General features: G+C 43.3%; 3 protein-coding genes across 3 annotated transcripts; all 3 read left to right on the forward strand.

Annotated features, from left to right (window-relative positions):
* Positions 1-237: 237 nt before the first annotated feature.
* LOC119736245 (alpha-N-acetylgalactosamine-specific lectin-like) lies at positions 238-2,421 on the forward strand. The gene has a single exon (XM_038210284.1). It carries the CDS (start codon positions 357-359, stop codon positions 837-839), a length of 483 nt encoding a protein of 160 aa, XP_038066212.1. The 5' UTR covers positions 238-356; the 3' UTR covers positions 840-2,421.
* A 10,143-nt stretch (positions 2,422-12,564) lies between these two features.
* LOC119735205 lies at positions 12,565-14,670 on the forward strand. The gene has a single exon (XM_038208910.1). The coding sequence runs from the start codon at positions 12,565-12,567 to the stop codon at positions 14,668-14,670; it is 2,106 nt and encodes a 701-aa protein (XP_038064838.1).
* Positions 14,671-14,995: 325 nt separating this feature from the next.
* LOC119735206 lies at positions 14,996-17,896 on the forward strand. Its single transcript, XM_038208911.1, has one exon. It carries the CDS (start codon positions 14,996-14,998, stop codon positions 17,894-17,896), a length of 2,901 nt encoding a protein of 966 aa, XP_038064839.1.
* Positions 17,897-22,699: the final 4,803 nt, after the last annotated feature.

Genomic DNA, 22,699 nt, shown 5'->3' on the forward strand with positions numbered 1-22,699 from the left:
AGTTACAATAAATGGTCTCGTGAATAAAACTCATTAATCGCTGAAAAAATACTGACCAATCATGGTGCAAAGAGAGGATGACGTGATAGGCAGTTTTCAGTGATACAATATATACAGTTCGAACTTTTTTCGTGGGAAATGTGGCTCTGGCCACACCTCCGACTGTCATTTGCCAATCAAAACACTCCACGTGACGCTTGACGCCAATGAAGCGTCACAGATGTCGGGTTTGCATTTTTCCAAACTGGGACCAATCGAGGCTTTATAAGCGATGCCATCTCTTCTCTTAGCCTCACTCTGCAACTGCATTTTGGCGTGTGACACTGAGCGGTGTAGGAAGACTACTCGTAAACATCATGACTTTCATGCAAGCCTTGTGCTTCGTTCTGTTGGTTGGTTTGGCCGCGGCATTTCAACCAGACTGCCCCAAGTGTCCTCCACTGTGGACTTTCTACAATGGCAACTGCTACCGATTTTTCGGCACTGGTAAGACCTTCGCTGAAGCTGAGAAGTACTGCCAGAAGTTCGCTCAAGTCGGCCAGGGTCATGTGGCGTCCATAACCAGCGCCGAGGAGAATAATCTGCTCATGACGATGTGGGAGTCGGTCCGTACAACTACAACAGGCGGCCTGTGGATCGGCTTCACTCACAAGGCATTGGAAGGGAAGTACATCTGGACGGATGGATCACCGGTCGGTTTCACAGCATGGAGCTATGGCAAACCCAATTACGGCTCCGTTAAGCCGTGTGCTCACATGCGGTTCAAATATGCCACATGGGTTGCAGCCCCATGCGACATGGTGTGGCCACACATCTGCAAGATGGCAACTACAGACTAAATTGACCCTACGATGGACAGCCACAGAGATGCGTCAGAACATATTTGCCACATCAACCCTGAAGCTCTTAACAACGATACCAAGTCGACGTCATCGGCTATGATCACCAAACAGTGAAAAAGAAATCGTTTCAATAAACCCAATTCGCATCTTAGTTGCTTCAACGTTTACGAACCTGCTGCATGCTTTCAAGTTTAACGTTTAGTGTTTAGCTTTGAGCGTTTTATCAGGTGTCCAGTTGAATAGTGAGAAGAATATGGATGAACTAATCTACCGATGTTCTCAAGCTGCACTACAGGGTAAGTCAAAAAAGCGGAACCCAAACCCCATAAAATATATTTTATATTTAAAAAAATATGTAGCACCAAAAATAATAATGAATGGAGAGACACTTTCATAAGCTACTTTGAGATAAAAAAAATAAATGCTCAATCCGTTTAAAGAATATCGCCATTTAAACACAGTGACTCTCAAACCTGTCTCGTCCAAAAAGGCAATTCATTGCGTGTTTTGGCTGTTTGGAACAACAAAGAAAATGACACAGAATACTTGTTTCACCAACTGTCACCAACTCTAGTACACAATATCTTCATTAACAACCCCGGTTAGGCAAACAATATGATTTATAAAATCTTCTTTTTCAAAGGACGGGCCTGCAAACGGATTCTGTTTAATATTTCTAACGTTTAAACTGAGATTTTATCGCTGGTGATGTTTGAAGACAATTGAGACGACGATTCTTGAAATCGCATTTTTTGGACGAGATTGGTTTAAGGGTCATTGTATTTAAATGGTGATATTTTCTGAACAGATGGACCAATTTTAGTCATCTTTTCATCTAAAAGTACCTTATGAGATTGGCTTTCCAGTCATTATTGTTTTGGTGCTACATTTTGTTTTTTTAAATGAAGTATAATTTTTGGGGGTTGGGTCCGCTTTTTTGACTCACCCTGTACTATACGCCAATGACATTATTAAGGAAACAACGAACTGGAACGTGTCTCAAATCTACAACAAAGAAATTTTCAATTCAAATCCGATTTCTCACGTTTCTCAACAGAAATAGAAAGCTTGACTTTACTGGATACCTCTTTTTAAACTTTATATAATAATTTACTCTTGATTTTTTTCTCTACAACTTCGTTCTTATATATTTATTTGTTTCCGTTTAATTTTCAACTTCTTGTTCATTTGTACGTACTGGTAGAGGGGATTTGTTTCAGTTAATTTTGCCGTCAAAGTACAATAAGAACACTCAAAAGCTCAGATGTTGATGGACTAATGAAAAACTAATTGCATCAGTAAAATAAAACATCCGGATAATTTTACATATCACAGACTAAACTAAGGTTAAGCGGTAGTCAAGAATCGGAAAAGCGGAAATAGTCAGAATCGTTTGGTCTGGGAGCCAGACTACTATGCTGATATTCTTAATGGTGATGTATTGCCCGGGAGCAGAAGCCCAATTGATCGCTTGGCATACTGACTAAACAAAAAGGCATATTCAAATCGGTTCATTCATTTTCTGTTTGTTATAAAACGACAGAGGGCACTCGCTGCTGTCGAATTACTCGTTAGCCAACCTCGATCTCAGAGTCCATTCTTTTTTATAGTAGACCCTGTGAATATTATTACAACTTTGAGATATACAGCCTGACCTGGGCGTCGACAGGATACTTTATTGGGGGTAAGGCACATTTTCCTCGAAAATCCTTGTACTTTTTCTAGCATTTTACAAATTTATCATTTTTTGCCACCCCACCCCCATTGACACCCCTGCAGACACCCATTTTGTTAAATGTGTATTGTGGCGAAACCGACCCCTGACACCATTTGTGGCGGAACCGGTGATTGGCGGAACCCAGGGGGACTGGTCTTATTTATCCCAGGACTCTAGCCAACTCCTATAATCCCACAAAAATATTTATTAGCCTAACGAACTGGTTAGAGCTACCCATTCGCAAGGGGGGACAATTAACAAACGGCGGACTAAGCCTAGGGGCTGTTCGTTTGGGGGAAATATACCACCGTTTTGTGATTGAGTAATCAATTGAATGTAAACAGAGCACTTATTAATTACAATAACCTTTACAATGATTCAATAATTATCACACAGACAAATGTTTCCAAGGACGATCAATAATTGGTCTTATTCTTCTCTGATCAAATATTCAATTATAATCTTTATAAACACAATCACTCAATTAATAATCCACAGTTGTAATAATTCCTAATGATTTAAACAAGGGTCGACTGCACCCCTGTAAATGATCTTAGCTTACAATAATCCTCACGTGGTCAACTGCACCACTTTAATAATCATAAACTTGTATTCTCTAATTATACGAATAGCTAGTCCAATTACCCTCACACAGAGTGTGACCTCAATTACCCTCACACAGAATTAGTGAACCTCAACCCGGCTCAGTTCAGTGAAAGCAAACTTCAGGAGGACCTCAATTACCCTTACACAGATTTAGAGAACCTCAATTACCCTTACACAGATTTAGTGAATCTCAGTTATCCCTGCACAGATTTAGTGGACCTCAATTACCCTTACACAGATTTAGAGAACCTCAATTATCCTTATATAGAGTGAGTGGACCGTAATTACCCTCACACGGAATAGGTGGGGGATGTCCATACTGGTTCACCACTTTAACTGCCGCCAAACACATCAATTTTCACCTCACCTTGTGATTTCACCCAAGAGGAATCCAGGAAGCTCTGGAAATGCGAAAAACAATTAGGCAAAATGTGTTTTTAGAGCACATTTTGGATGCACACGTCGTGCAAAACTAAGTTGAAACAGCCGGTCAAAACTGATTGAGTGGCTAAAAGACAGCGGTACGTTATACGCATGACATCGACAACCATGACGTCGCATGAGCCAGCCAATGATGAATATTTATTTTCTCATGAATATTTAGTTTATTCCAATGGCTACTTCAAATACGTCCAAAGATTGATTATTGCAACAGCGATCGTGCGTGGCCTAGCGGTTAAGAGTCTCGTGTTTCAAGCAAGAGTCCGAGGTTCGAATCTCGATAAAATAAGTGACTGATTAATGAATAACCATAAAGGATGCAACTTTTGGCGCTTGAAAAAAAGGTGGTGATCCAGTATGAATTTTTTTCCAAAGTGGGCCTTTATTAACCTTACACAGAATTAGTGGAAGTAAGCTTAAAGTATACTTCACAGGAACTCAGGGCAGAGTCAACCGATCAGGCAAGTCAGTCCAGTGATTGTGCGATCGCCTCAGCGGTCCGGCCCACCGTTACGGTGTTCAACAGACCACAAGCAATTCCACACAACTCAAAGTTCCACTCGCCTTCAACCTGTGATGCACAACTCCTCCCTTTTTGTTCCAACACTTATCCAAACCCACTAAATACCCGTATTCCCCCTACAATTCCATATAAATCTAAGATCACACAATTATCTTACATAATTAACCTGGGGATACCATTCCACTCAAATATTATTAGATAACACGCACTACACGTAACTTACCCGGAGCTACAACTCCCGAACCCGGCCGCACCAGAACGTCACCACCAGAGGGCTCCTACTCCCGACCGGGGGATTCGCAACAGCAACGGAAGACCCCAGCAACGGCACCGTGACTTGACTCGTCCCTGAACCCCGAAGCTTGGCTTCTTGCAACTTGGCAACATCACCAGAACGCGTTCCTTCTGCATTGACGCCATCTTGCGAACTCCGCTAGATGATCTAAGACCCCACGCTATCAACCTCGACCCCAGGGTGTCGAGCAGTACGCGCCCATCACTACCTGCTCTCTCACCCTGGTATTGGATCATTTGCATGTGCAAGATTTTTGCACACGTATGCAAATGAGGAATAGTCTGGTGCCTGCTTGTGCGTTACATTTGCGTTTGTTTTTAAATGCGGTGTCTGGGGTAAAAGCAGAGGCAATTCGTAGCAGCGCGAGCATGGCGTGAGTTACGAAAAACACGATTTATTTAATTAAATTGTTACGATCCTACCGAGACAACATGTAGTATCACATTTCATATTAATATGAACAAATTGGGAAGGAAATGAGTATTTTCGAGAAGACGTGGACGAATAATCGCGAAAACACGTACTGCACGTTGTGAATAACCACACCAAGTACACGACAAAAATCCATTACTAGCCAATTGCCGTATCGAATCAGGATGCAGGAAGAAAGTTTCCTATCCAGGGTTTACTATTGGAAACTAGGTTGGAAATAAAGTAAGCACTGGGGACAAGGTTGCCACGCTATAGCATGCTAATTCGCGCACAGCCTTTCCAATACGCGATACTGATTGGTCAAATGCACGCCATGAATTATTAATGTCCTGATCACGCAGCACAATTCACTTCTAATTGGTCCATGCGCACTTCGGCATTTTAAACACGCACAAAATGCCCCAGATCACGCGCATAAACAATTTCTGACTTAGACTCCTACACAAGCCTGCATTACACTTGTACACCTGTTTCGCCACAGTATTAAAGAAATAGCAAATTATAACTTCACATCTTTTTTTTCTCTCCTTTTTTTTCTCCATCTACTTATATTCATCTGAACAAAGCAAAACAATCCTCCCTCAAGGGACCAAACAAAAACAGAAAGAAACGTTAGACACATTCCTTACTAAATCAAAACAGGCAACGGCCTAGGAAAGTTGGTCCTAGAGCGCGTACAATTGTATTCAATCGAATCAGAATGACTATGTATACTTGAACTTGTTCAAGTATATTTCCTTCACCAATGGTCGAAGGGGCTGCATACTGTGACGGGAACCCCCCGGGCCAACCCAAGTCTGTCAGGATAAGTCTGACTCTTAGTGGGTTGAAGACAGTCTTCCCAAACCAAAGCTCTTCCCTAGACGAGAGATCACTCAGAGCCCCTTCAAGGCTATTGGGTGCAAGTCCGTTTGGTGGAAATCTGCCGCCCGATTGTGAATGATTGTTAATTATTAACCTCTGTTAATTAATTGCACAATAAACATGTACACATAAACACTGGAAACAAAAATCAACAATAATCATAATTTATTCAACAATAGTCAGGTACATTAATAAGAGGGTTGTTTTATTAACTGGGTCTTTCTGTACTTACTGGAGATAACCCGCTGCTCGCCTATGCAACAACGCTCACAGCATTAAGAACTAGACAAAAATGGCAGCAATGAGCAACTATGCACATCGCCAATAATGCGTCGCTAAGTTGGAAATAACACAGCGCACAACAGCGACATAGATATGGGGACATATTCACGAGTCGGCCACTTTGAATTAATTGAAAATCTTCATTTTTGGAACTTGCGACGAGAAATGAAAGCAATGACATAAAGTGTGTTGGAAAATAATACCAGTCTGCTCTGATGAAGGATTAAATATTTGAGATTAAACATACCCTAATGTTTTAGGCAGGATTTTACAAAGAAATGCAAGTGAGGCTAGGCACCATCCCATTCAAAAGTTCACAATTTACAAAATACATAATACAACATATGATAGGGAATACGACAAAATGGTCTCTTTTATCTTAGGCCACACAAAAAAAGTCTCCGGTTTCTGGTATGGAGCTTGCCCAAAAATGGTGCGGCGACGCGGCTTTATTTTTTTTTTTACCTGTTTTTTTTGCTTTAGATGTCGGCTGATGACTGCAAATGGTGCCCGACTAAACTTAGTGCAAATATTATGGGAGACCAGAGAGGCCACATAAAGTTTATTCTCGATCATAACCCCATCTAAAAACCCGTTAAAATTGTGCAGCAGCAGGATTCCAGTCAAACCAGTGAGTTTGGCGGTTTTGAGACATCATCTTTCATTGAAAAAAAAACTTTTTCATTTTGCCGACGCGCATGGCTACGGCGACGCGCGCGCATACCAGAAACCAGAGACTTTTTTGTTTTGGCCTTATATGGACTCTGCCTTTAACACGTGACCCTGTAACGTTTTCTTATTGGTTGCAAGAGTCCAGTAGCTTACACCTGTACGTAACATCTTGCACGAGAGTGCTCGATTAGCCATCACGTGATCCTCGTGTCTGCCCCACTCAGGGGCGGATGTAGGAATGTTCGCAGGGAGGTTTTCATCGGCCAAAAAAAATCTGAAATGTAAACAGGGTATTTTGCAATGGAGCTTAGGCACCGTTTTTCAAAATAGCGATAGGCTTTTAAAAAAAAATGAAAAGAAAATGAAAGATGATGGAATAAGCTGACCACAGTGGCTTGACCACGTTGTATCCGCGTCCGTCGCAATTCAGCTTCTCTGCTGCCAGTGACGATGATAAGCCTCCCAAATTTGTGTGGAAGGGACATATCAAAATGTGCAGGTGGGTCAGTAGGCGGCTTAATGGACAGCGCCACCTACTGTCCCAGAGGTTATAAAACGAAATCGAGTTGGGGAACGAAGCTCCGGCGATAAGGCTAAACCTTAAGTAGGCTTAAGCACAGAACAATCATGAACTCTGAAAACACTCTGGTTAAATTTGACGAGGAAACAAACTTGCACAGCTGGCCCCAGATGTCGTCAGCTGCGTGCAAGGTTGATTGACTGTTTTCTAGTTAAATTTAACTATTAAGTGTTTCACACTGTGATAAATTATTTAATGACTCACTGCAATTTGGCTTCAAGTTGTGACATCCGGCGTGTAGGGAAACGACTTGTAAACATCATGGCTTTCATGCGAGTCTTGTGCTTCGTCCTGTTGGTTGGTTTTGCTGCGGCATGTCGTGCACACAGAGCAGAATTACCATTCGTACATATGAATAAATTAACCATAATTCCTAAACCCTTTGACCTATAGTCATGAAATTTCTTGGGTATGTTTATGATGAGTTGCTCTATGCATGTACCGAGTTTCAAAATACACAACTCGATGGCCGAGATCTGCGGCTGAGAGATGGTCAAAATAACCCGGCCCTAAGTTTTAGGGTTAAAAGCAAGCGTACAGTCAATGGCAACATTCCGTGACATTTGGCCTTTGGCCGGTGTGATAATAAATTTGAACTCTATGAAATGAGGACTCATTGTTTGTATTGCGCATGTCTATGTTGTGAACACTGTGTGAGCAAAATAACATCTGTGACAAGTCACGTGTGAGAGGCTGAGTCCATAATGTAAAATAGGTCACATTTCGTAGGACTCACACTTTCAAATGACACGGGTTTTCATTCCGTGCTTAAAGGGCCCATTCAATGTCATTTTTTGATGCAATCCTTGAAAATTCTCCTTCTTGTCCCACTGTACCTTTTTTTCAATTTTCGTGTTGCCATTTCCAGGGTATTTGGTGTTTTTGTTTCTTTGCTAATGCATTTATCCACATTCATTAGCAAAACTGTGATGTCATTCTGGGAAGAAACCTGAATGTTACCGCTTTTTAAGCACAAAAAAACAAATTTGAGCACCAGAACTTTTGTCTCTTGCTGTTGTAAATTTTCTTTGCGGATTCACTGCTGTGTCAGTACACGGCAGTAAGCCAATGAGCCAACCTTTTTCACAGATGTTTTCAATGAGCAGGTTTTTTTTGGTTCACAATTTGAACTGAGAAACCCCTAATCTGACAATCTCTTCCTGAAATGTCATCACAGCAACATCGCCCTCAGTTGTCAGGAAAAAGCATCGAAAGTTTTAAATGTTTTAAAGACGCCACCAGAGATCCGCTCGCGCGCTGAGGCAGTGGTCACTGGTTCACACCGGGCAGACACGATGATCACGTGATGACTACTCGAACGCTCTCGTGTAAGATTTTACTAACAGGTGTAAGCTACTGGAATGTAACCAATAAGAAACCATACAAGGTCACGTGTTAGAGGCAGAGTCCATATAAGGTATCATGGACCTTATTCGCGAATAAGCCATTTTGTCGTGTTCCCTGTATGTGTTTTTTAAATTGGTAACTATTGAATGGGATAGTGCCAGACTAATTAAACATTCTATCCTCACTTTTATTCTTTGTAAAATGTTGCTTAAAACATTGGGGTAAGGTTAATCACAACAATTAAATTATTCATCAGACCAGACTGTTATTAATTTGCAACATACTTTATGTCATTGCTTTCATTTCTCGTCGCAAGTTCCAAAAAGAAAGATTTTCAATTCAAAATGGCATATTAAACCGGTAGGACTAAACATGTTGTTGCCGAGTTATTTTTCCGTGCTAATCAACGAAAACCTAATTCTAGTGAAGTATTATATTTATGTGAAACATTATACAGTTTCTCAATTGGGTTGACAGATGTTTGTCTTTATCGAGTTTCTAGGCAATAATTGGATTTTGTGTATGCAAATACCAATAGAGAAAATGACAGCTATTTTAGTCGACGTTGGCCTTGGAAGTAAATTAATTGTTTTCCCCGAATTTACGAAAAGTATTGCTTGAATATAACTGAAAAGTAGCAGTCACACAAAAATGTATCGAAATAATACTGTTCAAAATATGTCCTTTTCTCAAGCCATTTTTAAGTATAAGAAATCGTAATTAAGTTTTAGAGAAAGAAAAAGATATTAATTGAAAAAAAAAAGAATTATCAAATTACACTTCAACTTTAGTTTTCAGACTGATTGATTTATATTGGAGTTTGTTATTAGCAGGGACGTTAATCCGGGGGGGGGGGGAGAATGGGGGTATATTACCCACTTTTTGACTGGAGGCAATGCTTTTGCACCTGCAACTACAAATTCAACACCGTCAACCATTTTGTGAGCTTGCCGTAGTCGCCGTGTTTGCGGCGAAAATGCTCGCCCGTCACCGGCGCGGCCGTATCATGATTGGCGTTCATCCACATCGCCCCCCGCTGCACGGCCGGTTCCCAGCTCAGCTCAGCGCGAGGCCGGCTCCGCGCGGCGTTGACAGTCACCGGTACAAATCACGTCCAACAACCTTTCTTCAAATAAACATTTAAAGGCACCAGTCTGCACAGCGAGGGTTTTGCGTCTATGCGAATGCTCTATTATTTATGCTAATGCGCGCGTGGGATATGCTCGGAAATTTCCGGGGAGGCCTGCCCGAATCGCAAAGCCTGGATTTCGGTTCGTCTCGTCATCGATAGCGTCCTCTACCGTTAATGTCGTTTGGCTGTGCTCACCAGCTCGAGCTATTTACCAACTGCACGTAGACAGTAAATAATCCAAATCAAGTTGCGGGCCTAAAGATTACACCAACTTAAGCCTAAAGATTACTTTTTAACTAATTAAAAGCAAAGGTATCTGAAATGAAAATTTCTCACAACTTTCTTTACTTCAGGACTAAAATCATAGCGGTGACACTTTTAAAAACATCATAAAAATATGAACTGACTCACCTTCGCACTCAGCGAATGTGTTTAAATTGCAAATCCCACAGTAAGGAGTAATTTCTCCAGGGTCCAATGAGAAATAGACCCTGAGAACGACGTTTGGTACGAGTGAGCCGAAGAAGGCGCCCTCAGTCGTTTGCCGAAAAAACAAATGAATGAAATAAGAATATAAATACGCTTGTTGTCTAGTCAGTACGCCGAGCGATCAGTTGGGGCTTCTGCCCCTGGGAAGTAAATAACCTTCAGGATATCAGCATGGGCGCTATTTTGTAAACGCGAGAGAGCGCTCTCTACATTTCACGTGATATATTCCTTAAGCTTCAAATACGGTACGGGTGAGTCAAGTACGTTAGAGTGTGAAAAGATATATAACATGTGAACAGCTCGAAATCTGAACTAGTGAGGGCGCTAGCAAGAGGTGTGCTACAGATGCGTGCGATAATCACATAATTCAATTCAGTAGAGTACTTGTTGGAGTGACGTAAATAGTGGGATAAAGCACAGGGATTTACCTCAGTGTTCTGCAACGGCCATTGTTTGGTCATCACTTATACCATGTATACCCACCAGAAATTTGCAAACATCACAAACGCAAGACTGAGCATACCATTGACTTTTAACAACTCATTACAAATTTTCAGTCACCTTTTGGAGTAGGCAATCAGAGCAAAGAAAACTAGTAAATGTCCCAGGGGTTATAAACGAGATAGCGTCAGGGGTGAGGCGGGAAAGAAGAACATTTTAGCAGAGAAAAATCGTGACACTTGTGGATTTACTAGACGACTGGTTGTGGACTACTACTGTGAGGCTATCTGTTTGTTTACCTTATGAGTCTCGTATCATCTTTGTAACACATGCTTTCCGTAAGGATTATTTAGACATAGATTTTACCATGTTGCACCGAAATGTCTTCCGTGGAGGTCAATAATCTCTGCGTCACCCACGAGGTCTTAGTCTGGTTTATGTTGTGCATGATGCAATAGTTTCATGCTGTAGAGTCAAGACATACGCTAGTGTGCATTGTTTCATGTGGGCTTTCTGCATCAACGATTTTGGGAAAGATAATCTGTCCAACTTCTGTGTTTAAATTAATAACTAAGAAAGCGACATTCAAGGCAGTTTGACCTGACGTCTTTTCTGCTAGTTTGCTGTAGTTGACCTGTGCTCAACAAAGTCGTGAGTCTTTGGTTTCATGACTATTTGTATGCAATCATTGTTAGGATTGGGACTCTGAGGGGCAGACATGTTTGGGGGGAATAACACATGGGGATTTGTAATGCTGTCACATTCCTGATTTTGTTATTATATTTGTTCGACACTAAATTAACTGAATAATTTACTCCTCACATGGTTATGTTATGTATGTGTATTGTTTATTGTCATAAAAACAAACTTACAAATTGTTATTTGATCTGTGGTTAATTTCAGATTAAACCTAGTTATATTCCACAAGTACATTTGCGTGGAAAGCGTCAATGACCACTTGAGAGTGAAGGGTTTATGCAAACAAGGCAGCAGAATTGCGTTACAGTTTAATGACTTTGAGTCACTCTCCAAGTTATTGGAGTTATGGCGTCCAGTCAACGTTGGCGACCAAATTGAGACGGCTGCCCGCCACCAGTACTTACCTGACAACCACCCATGATGTTCACAGTCCAGTCCAGGGGTTGTGTGTATTGCACCTGATGTTGAGTGTATGCAGTTGACTGACCCAACTTGCGCCCTACATGGTGAGAGCCGTAATCATCGGGTATTTCCTCGTGGTCCAGAAGGGGACAAGATTTGAATCGTGAATCATCTTGGACAATTTGATTGCGGCCAAGTTCGTATACCTGTACATGTACTGTAACCTTTGAACTTTGGACGAGCACCTGATTCTGTGTTTCGAGGATATTCCAAGTTCATCGAACTGTGACCTGTGACCTTTGAGCTTTGGACAAGCACCTGATTCTGTGTTTCAAGGATATCCCAAGTTCATCGAACCGTGACCTGTGACCTTTGAGCTTTGGACGAGCACCTGATTCTGTGTTTCGAGGATATCCCAAGTTCATCGAACCGTGACCTGTGACCTTTGAGTTTTGGACGAGCACCTGATGCCGTGTTCGAGGATATCCCAAGTTCATCGAAATGTGATCAGTGACCTTTGAACTTTGGACGAGCATCTGACCGTGTTCGAGGATATCCCAAGTTCATCGAACTGTATACTTTGAACTGCACGTGTGTTTGATTTATTGCTTGATTGTTGTGTAATTATCTTGCTAATTACTTGTAGTGTTTGGTATTTCACATAATTTACATTTTCTTCACATACTTGTGTTGATTTAATGATTGACTGGTTGGTAAAACTTTTCTGATTTATATAATATTGGTATTGATCATAACGTACTGCTATTCCATTTTTCACTGCTGTAATTTGATAGTTCACAATGTCAGTTTCAAATGCCAGTAGATCCAGCAAGGCTGGTACTTCCAGTTCAATTAGTAGTGCTAGGCTCAAGGCAGCTGCTACTTTAGCAGGTCTTCAGGCAGAAGCCGCAAGCAGGATAGCGTTGAAAGCCATTGAAGAGGAAGAGTTTAGACTTGTTCAGCGTAAGCGAGACTGCGAACTCCAGCTGGAAATTGCCAAGGCAGAGGCAGAGCAAAGGGCTCTGGGAGACATTGAACAATCTTCACATGAAGACGAGCCTAAGCCAAGCTTAGTTGGGTCGACGGCTGCAGAGAAGGTGGATCAGTGGTTAACTGGTAACCCGCAGCCATCTGCCCCAGTGCAGCCATCATCGCCCATGGCAGCGATTCCTTTGCAACGTGAGATGATTGACACGCTGCTCTTGCCGAAGTGTGAGCTGGTCAAGTTCAATGGGGACCCTCTTGAATACTGGATCTTCATCTCTAGCTTTGATGCAGCTGTTGGCAACACCAGCGTTGGGGCCAGCGCCAAGCTAAATCGCCTGTTCCAGTATTGTTGCGGAGAGGCGCTGGCAGTTATCAGATGCTGTGCTGTCATGCAGCCGGATGAGGGCTACACAAGGGCACGGGCATTGCTGCGTGAACGCTTTGGTAACGATTACAGGATTTCGGAAACTTGGGTCAGTAAACTTACAGAGGGCCCGCGCATCCTGCCAGGGGATTGCAGAGGTATCCAGAAGTTAGCTGACGATCTTCGGAGTTGCACACTCACTCTGACAGCGATGAAAAAGCTTGGAGAAGTTGACACTAAAAGGAGCCTTAGCCTCATCGTAAAGAGACTGCCACAATTCGTGCAGGGTAAATGGCGTTCGAAAGCTGTGGGCATTCTGGACAAGACTGGCCACTACCCCGATGTTGCAGAACTTGTCAAGTTTATCAGCAAAGTAGCTCGAGAGGCAAATGATCCCGTTTACGGTTTGGAGAACCGGCACAGCGATGAGAAATCACCCAAGAAGAAGGGATCCAACTACAATATCCAAGCCACCAGTGAGGTCGACCACAGGTCTCGGGTTGGGACTGACTCGCCCAAGCGTCAATGTGGCAAGAACGAATTGGTGAAAAGGACAGCTTGTCCATTGTGCTCTGGGGAACATGCACTCGCGGCATGCGACAACTTTGGTAAGATGTCTCCTACTGACCGAGTCAAAGTGGCGAGTGAAAACAAGCTGTGTTTCAACTGTCTCTCCAGTAGGCATTTTTCAAGGCAGTGTAAAGCAGCTCCCTGCGGTTTCCAAGGATGTAGAGGAAAACACTCGAGGCTGCTACATGGTGTATTCCAGAGGGCGAATTCTGAAGATGGAGGTGCTCCTAAAGAATCGCCTGATGATCAGAAAGTCGGAGCAACAAGTCTCGCTTGTGGGTCCAGTCAAGAACACTCTAAGATAGCCCTACCAGTTGTCGCCGTGATGGTGAGAGGTGCGGGTAGTGGGGAGTGGCTCAAGACAAATGCTCTTCTTGATCCCGGGAGCAACAGGTCGTTCTGCACAATGGAGTTAGTGAAAATGCTGGGTGTAAAGGGCACCCCACAGTCTTTGTCTCTGGACACGTTGAACGAGAATGCACAGGTTCAAACAGTCGTGCTTTCGTTGGACGTGTCTGGAACTGTCGGCAAGGCCCATACCAGAAAGTCTTTCTGCATACCAGAGATTCACGCTCTGAAAGAGTTTCCCACTCTGCGAGATTCCTGCGCTACCTTTGAAGATGTGAAGAAGTTTGAACACTTGAGAGACATTTCTGTTCCATGCGTGGCTAAAGATGGTGTAGCGATTCTCATTGGACAAGATGTCCCACAGGCCCTGGTTCCGTTAGAGGTGAGGCGTGGTGCGGAAGGCGAACCCTACGCAGTCAGAACCTGCCTTGGATGGACGGTGAATGGACCGTTAGCCAGTGGGAGTCCAGCAGCAGCAGTGTCAAACTTTGTTCAAGGCGGCCTTGAAGCTCAGGTTGAGCGATTTTGGAAGCTCGATACTGCGGACCTATCAGATGACAGAACCATGTCACTTGATGACAAGAAGGCAGTCAAGACATGGAATGACTCAGTCTTGTCGATGGCCACTACCAGTTAGACATACCATTCAAGTCGGACACTCCAGATTTGCCTGAGAACAGGATTGTCGCAGAAAGGCGCTTGCAATCCCTTGCCAAGCGGTTTACCAAGGACCCCGGTTTGCACTCAAGATACTGTGCAGAGATACAAAATCTGTTGAGCAGAGGGTTTGCTGAGAAAGTGCCTGAGCACGAGCTGGCATCATCAACGGGACGAACTTGGTACTTACCTCATCACTGCATCTGAACCCCAACAAGCCTGAAAAGCTTAGAGTTGTGTTCGATTGCGCTGCCAGATGCTGTGGTACTTCGTTAAATGACAGAGTATTACAGGGGCCGGACATGATGAACAAGTTAGTTGGAGTCCTTACCCGTTTCCGAGAGCACAAAGTTGGATTGATGGGAGACATCGAGCAGATGTTTCATCAGGTTGGAGTCTCCAAGGAACACAGAGATGTGTTACGATTCCTATGGTGGCCTGAAGGGGATGCTACTCGACCTCCTGAAATGTTTCGTATGACGGTCCACCTTTTCGGAGGGGTATGGAGTCCGAGTTGCGCTGCATTTGCTCTTCGGCGAACGGCAGATGACAACGAGGATATGTTCAGCAGTGATGCAGTCCAGGCGGTAAAAGAGAACTTCTACGTTGATGATCTTCTTAAATCCTTCAAGTCGGAGGATGATGCAGCATTCATGGTGAAGCAGCTGACGCACCTTCTAGCTAAAGGTGGCTTCCACTTGACTAAGTGGATCTGCAGTAGCAGAAATGTCATGGATTCCGTACCGACGGCTGAAAGAGCCAAGACAGTCACCGACTTGGACCTTGATCATGAACGTCTTCCTGTGGAAAGGGCCTTGGGAGTACGTTGGGATACCGAAAGTGATCAGATTGGAGTCAAGATAAAGTCAAGGCGAGGATGTCACACTAAGAGAGGTCTGTTAAGCATTCTGAGCTCCGTTTACGATCCTCTTGGGTTCGTGTGTCCATTTGTTCTGTTAGCCAAGCTCCTGTTCCAAAATGAGTGTAGAATAGTTGGGAAGGGCTGGGATGAGCCATTGGAAGTCAGTACGCAAGATCAGTGGACCAGGTGGCTGGATGATCTTCCCAAGCTGGAGCAGTTTTCTGTTGATAGGTGTCTGATTCCTGGTGATTTTGGAATTGTTGAGGAATGTCGTTTGCATCATTTGGCTGACGCTTCACAAGATGCCTATGGCTCTGTTTCTTTTGCCCGCTTTGTCAACACTGATGGTGATGTTCACTGCAGCTTTCTGATTGGCAAATCACGACTCGCTCCGTTGAAGACCATGACTATCCCTAGACTAGAGCTGTCTGCTGCTGTTATTGCAGTGAATATGGACCAGATGCTCAGAAGAGAACTAAGGGTTCAGGTGAAAGGGTCAACGTTCTGGACAGACAGTACGGTGGTACTCCAGTACATAAGTAACCAATCAAAGCGTCTCCAAACGTTTGTTGCAAACAGAGTTGCCACAATTCATGATGGATCTACCGCCAGTCAGTGGAGATATGTCAATACACAGCAGAATCCTGCTGACGATGCATCTAGGGGGCTCGATGCCCAGAGTATGCTTGACAAGATAAGATGGAGAAAGGGTCCTGATTTCTTGTGGCAGACTGAGGACAGTTGGCCTGTGACTCCACAAATTCCTAGTCTGCAGGAAAAGGACAAGGAAGTGAGAAAGGTAGCACTGTCCCGAGCCATAGATGTCGTTGATCAGGATGACCCCATTCACAGGTTGATCAGCAGATACTCGTCTTTGTATCGACTCAAAAGGGCGGTCGCATGGGTGCTCCGCTTCATAAAGTGGCTGCGACTCCATAGGCCCAGGAACCTGGATAATGGAGATAAGGGAAACCAGAGGTTGACTGTGGGTGAACTGCAAGATGCGGAGCTGGCCATAATCAGGAGCGTTCAGAGAAGGCACTACAAGAAGGAGTTCCGTGATTTGTTGGCGGGAAAGACTTCCGTGCAGAGACAGAGTCACGTGTATAGTCTCGAACCATGCGTAGATGACCATGGGGTATTGAGGCTTGGTGGTAGACTGCGACACTCTCCAGTCGGGCCCACTTGCAAGCATCCAGTGATACTACCTCGTGATAGTCATCTGGCCACTTTGATAGTTCGTCATGCACATGAATTGATATCTGGCCATTCGGGCAAAGAGCATGTGCTCTCTGTGATAAGACGACAATATTGGGTTCCCAAGGTGCGACCTTTGATCAACCGCATTTTGAAGGAGTGCGTGCTCTGTAGAAAACTTCGGGGACTGCCTGGCGTTCAACGCATGGCCGACCTACCTGCCCACAGAGTGACTCCAGGCAAACCACCGTTCACCCACGTTGGGGTTGATTGTTTCGGACCGTTTCATGTCAAACGAGGGAGGAGCAGGGAAAAGCGATATGGCTGTATTTTCACCTGTATGCGAATCAGAGCAGTCCACCTGGAGAAGCTACACTCTCTAGAAACTGATTCGTTCCTCAATGCCTTCCTAAGGTTTGCGGCAAGGCGAGGAACCCCGGAGAAAATCTATTCCGACAACGGGACTAACTTTGTTGGAGCAGAAAGGGAGCTAAGGGCAGCTATCGAGCGTATACAGGAAAGCAAACAGACGGAGGGTTTCTTTCTCAGCAGAAAGATCGAATGGCAGTTTAACCCACCAGTGGCCTCCCACATGGGAGGCGTTTGGGAGCGCCAGATTCGTACCTGCCGGAAAGTTCTCAGTTCACTTCTGCGTGATGAAGTGCTTGATGACGAGAGACTCGACACATTGTTCTGCGAAGTGGAGTCTATCGTAAATGACCGACCCATCACAGCAGTCTCCGACGATCCGAAAGATCTCGAACCCCTTACTCCCAATCATCTGTTGAAGCTTGGACATGGGCATCCAGTTCCACTCCGTGACTTGAAAGCAACTGACCAGTATGGGAAGCGATGGAAACACGTACAGTTGCTGGTTGAAAGGTTCTGGAAGCGTTGGACTGCAGAGTATCTTCCCACGCTTCAACGCAGACAACGTTGGCTTGAGCCACAAGCCAATTTTAAGGCTGGTGACCTGGTGTTGGTCAAGGATGACAATTTGCCCAGGAGTCAGTGGCCTCTAGCGAGGATTTTGAAGACCTTCCCTGGAGCCGATGGTCTGGTTAGGAGTGTGGAAGTACGGACAGCCACTGGAAATCATGTCAGGCCAATCACCAAACTGTGTCTGTTAGAAGGTGTTAAAGACTAGAAGCATCTCCTTACCCAATTGGACCAAGTTCTTAGTTATAAGGCAACACGTCTCCGACGATCCGAAAGATCTCGAACCCTTACTCCCAATCATCTGTTGAAGCTTGGACATGGGCATCCAGTTCCACTCCGTGACTTGAAAGCAACTGACCAGTATGGGAAGCGATGGAAACACGTACAGTTGCTGGTTGAAAGGTTCTGGAAGCGTTGGACTGCAGAGTATCTTCCCACGCTTCAACGCAGACAACGTTGGCTTGAGCCACAAGCCAATTTTAAGGCTGGTGACCTGGTGTTGGTCAAGGATGACAATTTGCCCAGGAGTCAGTGGCCTCTAGCGAGGATTTTGAAGACCTTCCCTGGAGCCGATGGTCTGGTTAGGAGTGTGGAAGTACGGACAGCCACTGGAAATCATGTCAGGCCAATCACCAAACTGTGTCTGTTAGAAGGTGTTAAAGACTAGAAGCATCTCCTTACCCAATTGGACCAAGTTCTTAGTTATAGGTTCCAGTTTAAAGTTTAATCGTTTTATAAGGTTTACTGTTAAGCTTGGTTACTTGTTGTGATTGTAAATGTTCGTTGATTACTCTTACATTTAAGGGGCCGGAATGTAACACATGCTTTCCGTAAGGATTATTTAGACATACATTTTACCATGTTGCACCGAAATGTCTTCCGTGGAGGTCAATAATCTCTGCGTCACCCACGAGGTCTTAGTCTGGTTTATGTTGTGCATGATGCAATAGTTTCATGCTGTAGAGTCAAGACATACGCTAGTGTGCATTGTTTCATGTGGGCTTTCTGCATCAACGATTTTGGGAAAGATAATCTGTCCAACTTCTGTGTTTAAATTAATAACTAAGAAAGCGACATTCAAGGCAGTTTGACCTGACGTCTTTTCTGCTAGTTTGCTGTAGTTGACCTGTGCTCAACAAAGTCGTGAGTCTTTGGTTTCATGACTTTTTTGCATGCAATCATTGTTAGGATTGGGACTCTGAGGGGCAGACATGTTTGGGGGGAATAACACATGGGGATTTGTAATGCTGTCACATTCCTGATTTTGTTATTATATTTGTTCGACACTAAATTAACTGAATAATTTACTCCTCACATGGTTATGTTATGTATGTGTATTGTTTATTGTCATGAAAACAAACTTACAAATTGTTATTTGATCTGTGGTTAATTTCAGATTAAACCTAGTTATATTCCACAAGTACATTTGCGTGGAAAGCGTCAATGACCACTTGAGAGTGAAGGGTTTATGCAAACAAGGCAGCAGAATTGCGTTACAATCTTCAAAGAAAGATGTCAATTCTAAAGCTAGTTGAATGCTGCATGAGACACGTATTGATAAATATTGCCCGTGTAATGATATTCGCGATAGTCATAGTTGAACAAAAATACACTCCACGCTACACAGTTGTTCATGCGACATTTTTACTCTGCGATAATTAATGTAACTTAAAAAATAAGATCAAACATGCAAGATAATAGCAAAAACATAAAAAATAAACAATAGAAATAAACAACTATAAATAAAGAATACAAAAAGAAGTAAAATAAACAAATGAAGATAAACATGTTGAGAGACTCCCATCCAGGATAATGCTGACAGTAACATGTTTACACGTACTTAATTTCAAATCTTAACAAAATCACTTCCACATTTTCTGTCATCATCTCAGTAATTTGTTAGGCTAACGTTCAACACAGAAGACTGACATATTATGCTGATACACTTCATTGTGAAATATCCAAAAATGAAATTAGTTTATCTGGTGCTTTCTGAATCTAGTAAACTTTGTTGTCAGGGTTGTGCTCTTAAAACGAAAGCAATAAATGTGTTAATAAGTCCATCACATTCTGAGCACATACGTTTCTTATTTTGTTTACTCAGACGGCAAATTAATTAAGAAAATCCCTCCACCAACATGTTAATATTACCAAAAAGTTGAATTTAAATTGCAAAAACAAATTAAGTTTCTTGAGAAGAATTCAAGAGGACATGAATTTAAAGTTTCAAGCTAGGAGTTTGTAGCGTGAGGAATCAGATTTTGAATTGAATGTTTCTTTGTTAGTTGCAGTTGTGAGACACATTCCAGTTCGTTCATTATGTAGTTTTTGGAGATAATGTCATTGTGTTATACAGTGCGGCTAAGGGCCCTGTCACACTTCTGCGTTTCCTAATTCCTTATGAGTTGCGCATTGACATTTTTTCCATACGCAGTCGTACGCACATTACGCACCTCATATGCATCTCTATCGTTTTGTGTAAGTTTTATGTACGCAGGCATACACATGGTACGGCCTAGTACGCTGGATAGTTTTGGGCATGCACAAAACTACGCTGCGTACGCTGTTACGCAGGTCATAAGTTATAAATACGCAGCGCATCGGTCCCGCATCGGTCGAGCGCGGTACGAGTACGCTATGTGTTCATGGGGGATAAGCCGTTCATACGCGGTGATACCCTGACCTCCTATATTGGACGTATACATAGCGTACTTGCAGCGCAGATACAACGCACGCTGAACGAACTCATAGCGAATGCCGACGTATTGAACGAATAAGAACCGCTCGTCCTGCGAGCGGGCAGCGCATTGTACTTATTCGTAACTTATGAGAAACGCACAGATAGCGAACTTGCGCACTGCATACGCAACTCATACGCATCTTATACGCAGTGGATGCGCTGAATTCGTTACTTGTTCGCTAGATGTGCGTCGCACATAAGTCAAAGTAATCAAAAAATTTCGACGTTTTTGATCGTACGGCTGCGTATTGAAAAAAATTGATAAGGAACTCATAAGGAATTGGGATACGCAATAGTGTGACGGGGGCTTAAAGTACAACAGCTGATTAGTTCACCGATGCTATGACCTTCATCCATATATTCTAAATACTAAATGGTTAACTTAAAAGCATGCAGGTTGGTGAACGTTGGAGCCACGAAGATGCGAAGTGGGTTCAGGCGCGGTTCTAGAGCCAATATTTTTATTGGGGGGGGGGGGCTAGCAGGGTGGATCCAGTAATTTTTTCAGGGAGGCATGCTGAAATGTAGACCGGTTATTTTCTCCGGACACTTAGGCCTCCAAAAATCAACAGGTAGGGGGAAAGACTCGTGCCATATTTTCAATGGGGATCTCTGCTAAATCCTACAATCAGGCAAACTATATTAACTAAAAGTGTACAAGTGCATCCTTCTCACGACTTTTCAATTAGGGGGGGAGACCCATTCGAACGTACGGGGGGCTAAAGCCCCCCCCCCCCCCCCAGCTCCCCGTAAAACCGCCATTGGTGGGTTATGGAAACGATTTCTTTTCACCGTGAAGCAGGCCAGCAGTCTACACCATGAAATACAACCGTTAAGTAATGAAGTGTATTGTGGATATCGGTGAACACTTTGGGCATCGGGTTGACATGCCGCAGCAAAACCCACCAACAGGACGAAGCACAAGGCTCGCATGAAAGCCATGCTGTTTACAGGTTGTCTTCCTATACCGCTGAGTGTCACAAACCAAATTGCAGTTGCAGAGTGAGGCTAAAAGATGAGATGGCATCGCTTATAAACCCTCGATTGGTCCCAGTTTGGAATAATGCATATTCGACATCTGTGAGGCTTCATTGGCGTTCAGCGTCGCGGTTAACCCTAACTCCCTAGGGGGTGTGCAAAATTATATTGAAATTGGAGGATTCAGGACTGTTGGGGCTATTTGGCCAATGGAAGTTGGAGGTGTGGCCAAAGCCATTTTTCCCACGAAAAAAAATTTGACCTGTTTAAATTGTATCACTGAAAAGTACCTATGACGTCATCCTCTTTTAGCACCATGATTGATCAGTATTTTTTTTCAGCGATTAATGAGTTTTATTCACAAGACCATTTATTGTAACTGGTTGTCACGAGCATTTACATTGAGAAATATGAGAAGATTGTTTTTTAAACGGAATGGTTATATAGTTGGAGAAATTTGATTACGCTAACATGTGCTTCGCCCGTGAACTCGTTATAAACTTGAAATATAACGCCTCAAGAATCTGAGACAAACGCTTCGAAAGTGCTCACAGAAAGAACTTGCCACAAAAACGTCATTTTTAAATTTTAATTTCAATTCTTCGATTCCCTGCGGAAGACGATTATAACCTTAAAAATATACCATTACTACTTTTCAATTGTATTTAGAATTGCTGTTTCTCTAGCAGACCAAAGGCATCATGTACTGAAGAGGGACACATGGGTGGAAGAGACAAAGGTCATGAGCTAGATGCGTGCATGAGGAATCGTTACGAATGGAGGATCCGTGCAAGGGTTCGGCTGTGGCCGACTTAGTGAGTGAGAGTGTGTGTGTGTAGCATTACGAAAAGTGTTCACGATGAAGTCGAACGTTGAATTCAAGTATTTCCCTGGTTATTTAAGAATAGTCCTTCTTCACTCAAACCAATATTTCGTGTCGCCACCACCTCAAAAAAAGGGATAACCAATGTCGTCTGTAGATGCATTTCAAAACTGTTGGGGGATTCTTCACATGCATAATAATTGTTCTATTTTTTGTTACCACATGGAACTAAAATACAATAAAGCAAATTTCTTTCAATGTTGGGCAAATAACGAATAACGTTGCCCAACAATGTTTAATCCAACTTTCTTTCAAAGTGAAGGCCTACTTTCTAATCGAAACCCCGCCAAAAATGCAGACTAACAAAAATTATTTTGGATTTGACCGGCATTTTGCGTCTTTGTCTGCCAATGCGTGTGCCTTCCATGAAATTTGGCATTTCCTCCCCTCCTTCTTTTCACTAAGAAATA

Source organism: Patiria miniata, unplaced genomic scaffold, assembly GCF_015706575.1.
Source record: "Patiria miniata isolate m_02_andy unplaced genomic scaffold, ASM1570657v1 HiC_scaffold_29, whole genome shotgun sequence".
Taxonomy (NCBI): Eukaryota; Metazoa; Echinodermata; class Asteroidea; order Valvatida; family Asterinidae; genus Patiria; species Patiria miniata.

Coding starts and splice junctions, on each gene's coding strand:
- LOC119736245 (XM_038210284.1), top strand. CDS start 357: ATGACTTTCATGCAAGCCTTGTGCTTCGTTCTGTTGGTTGGTTTGGCC.
- LOC119735205 (XM_038208910.1), top strand. CDS start 12,565: ATGTCAGTTTCAAATGCCAGTAGATCCAGCAAGGCTGGTACTTCCAGT.
- LOC119735206 (XM_038208911.1), top strand. CDS start 14,996: ATGAACAAGTTAGTTGGAGTCCTTACCCGTTTCCGAGAGCACAAAGTT.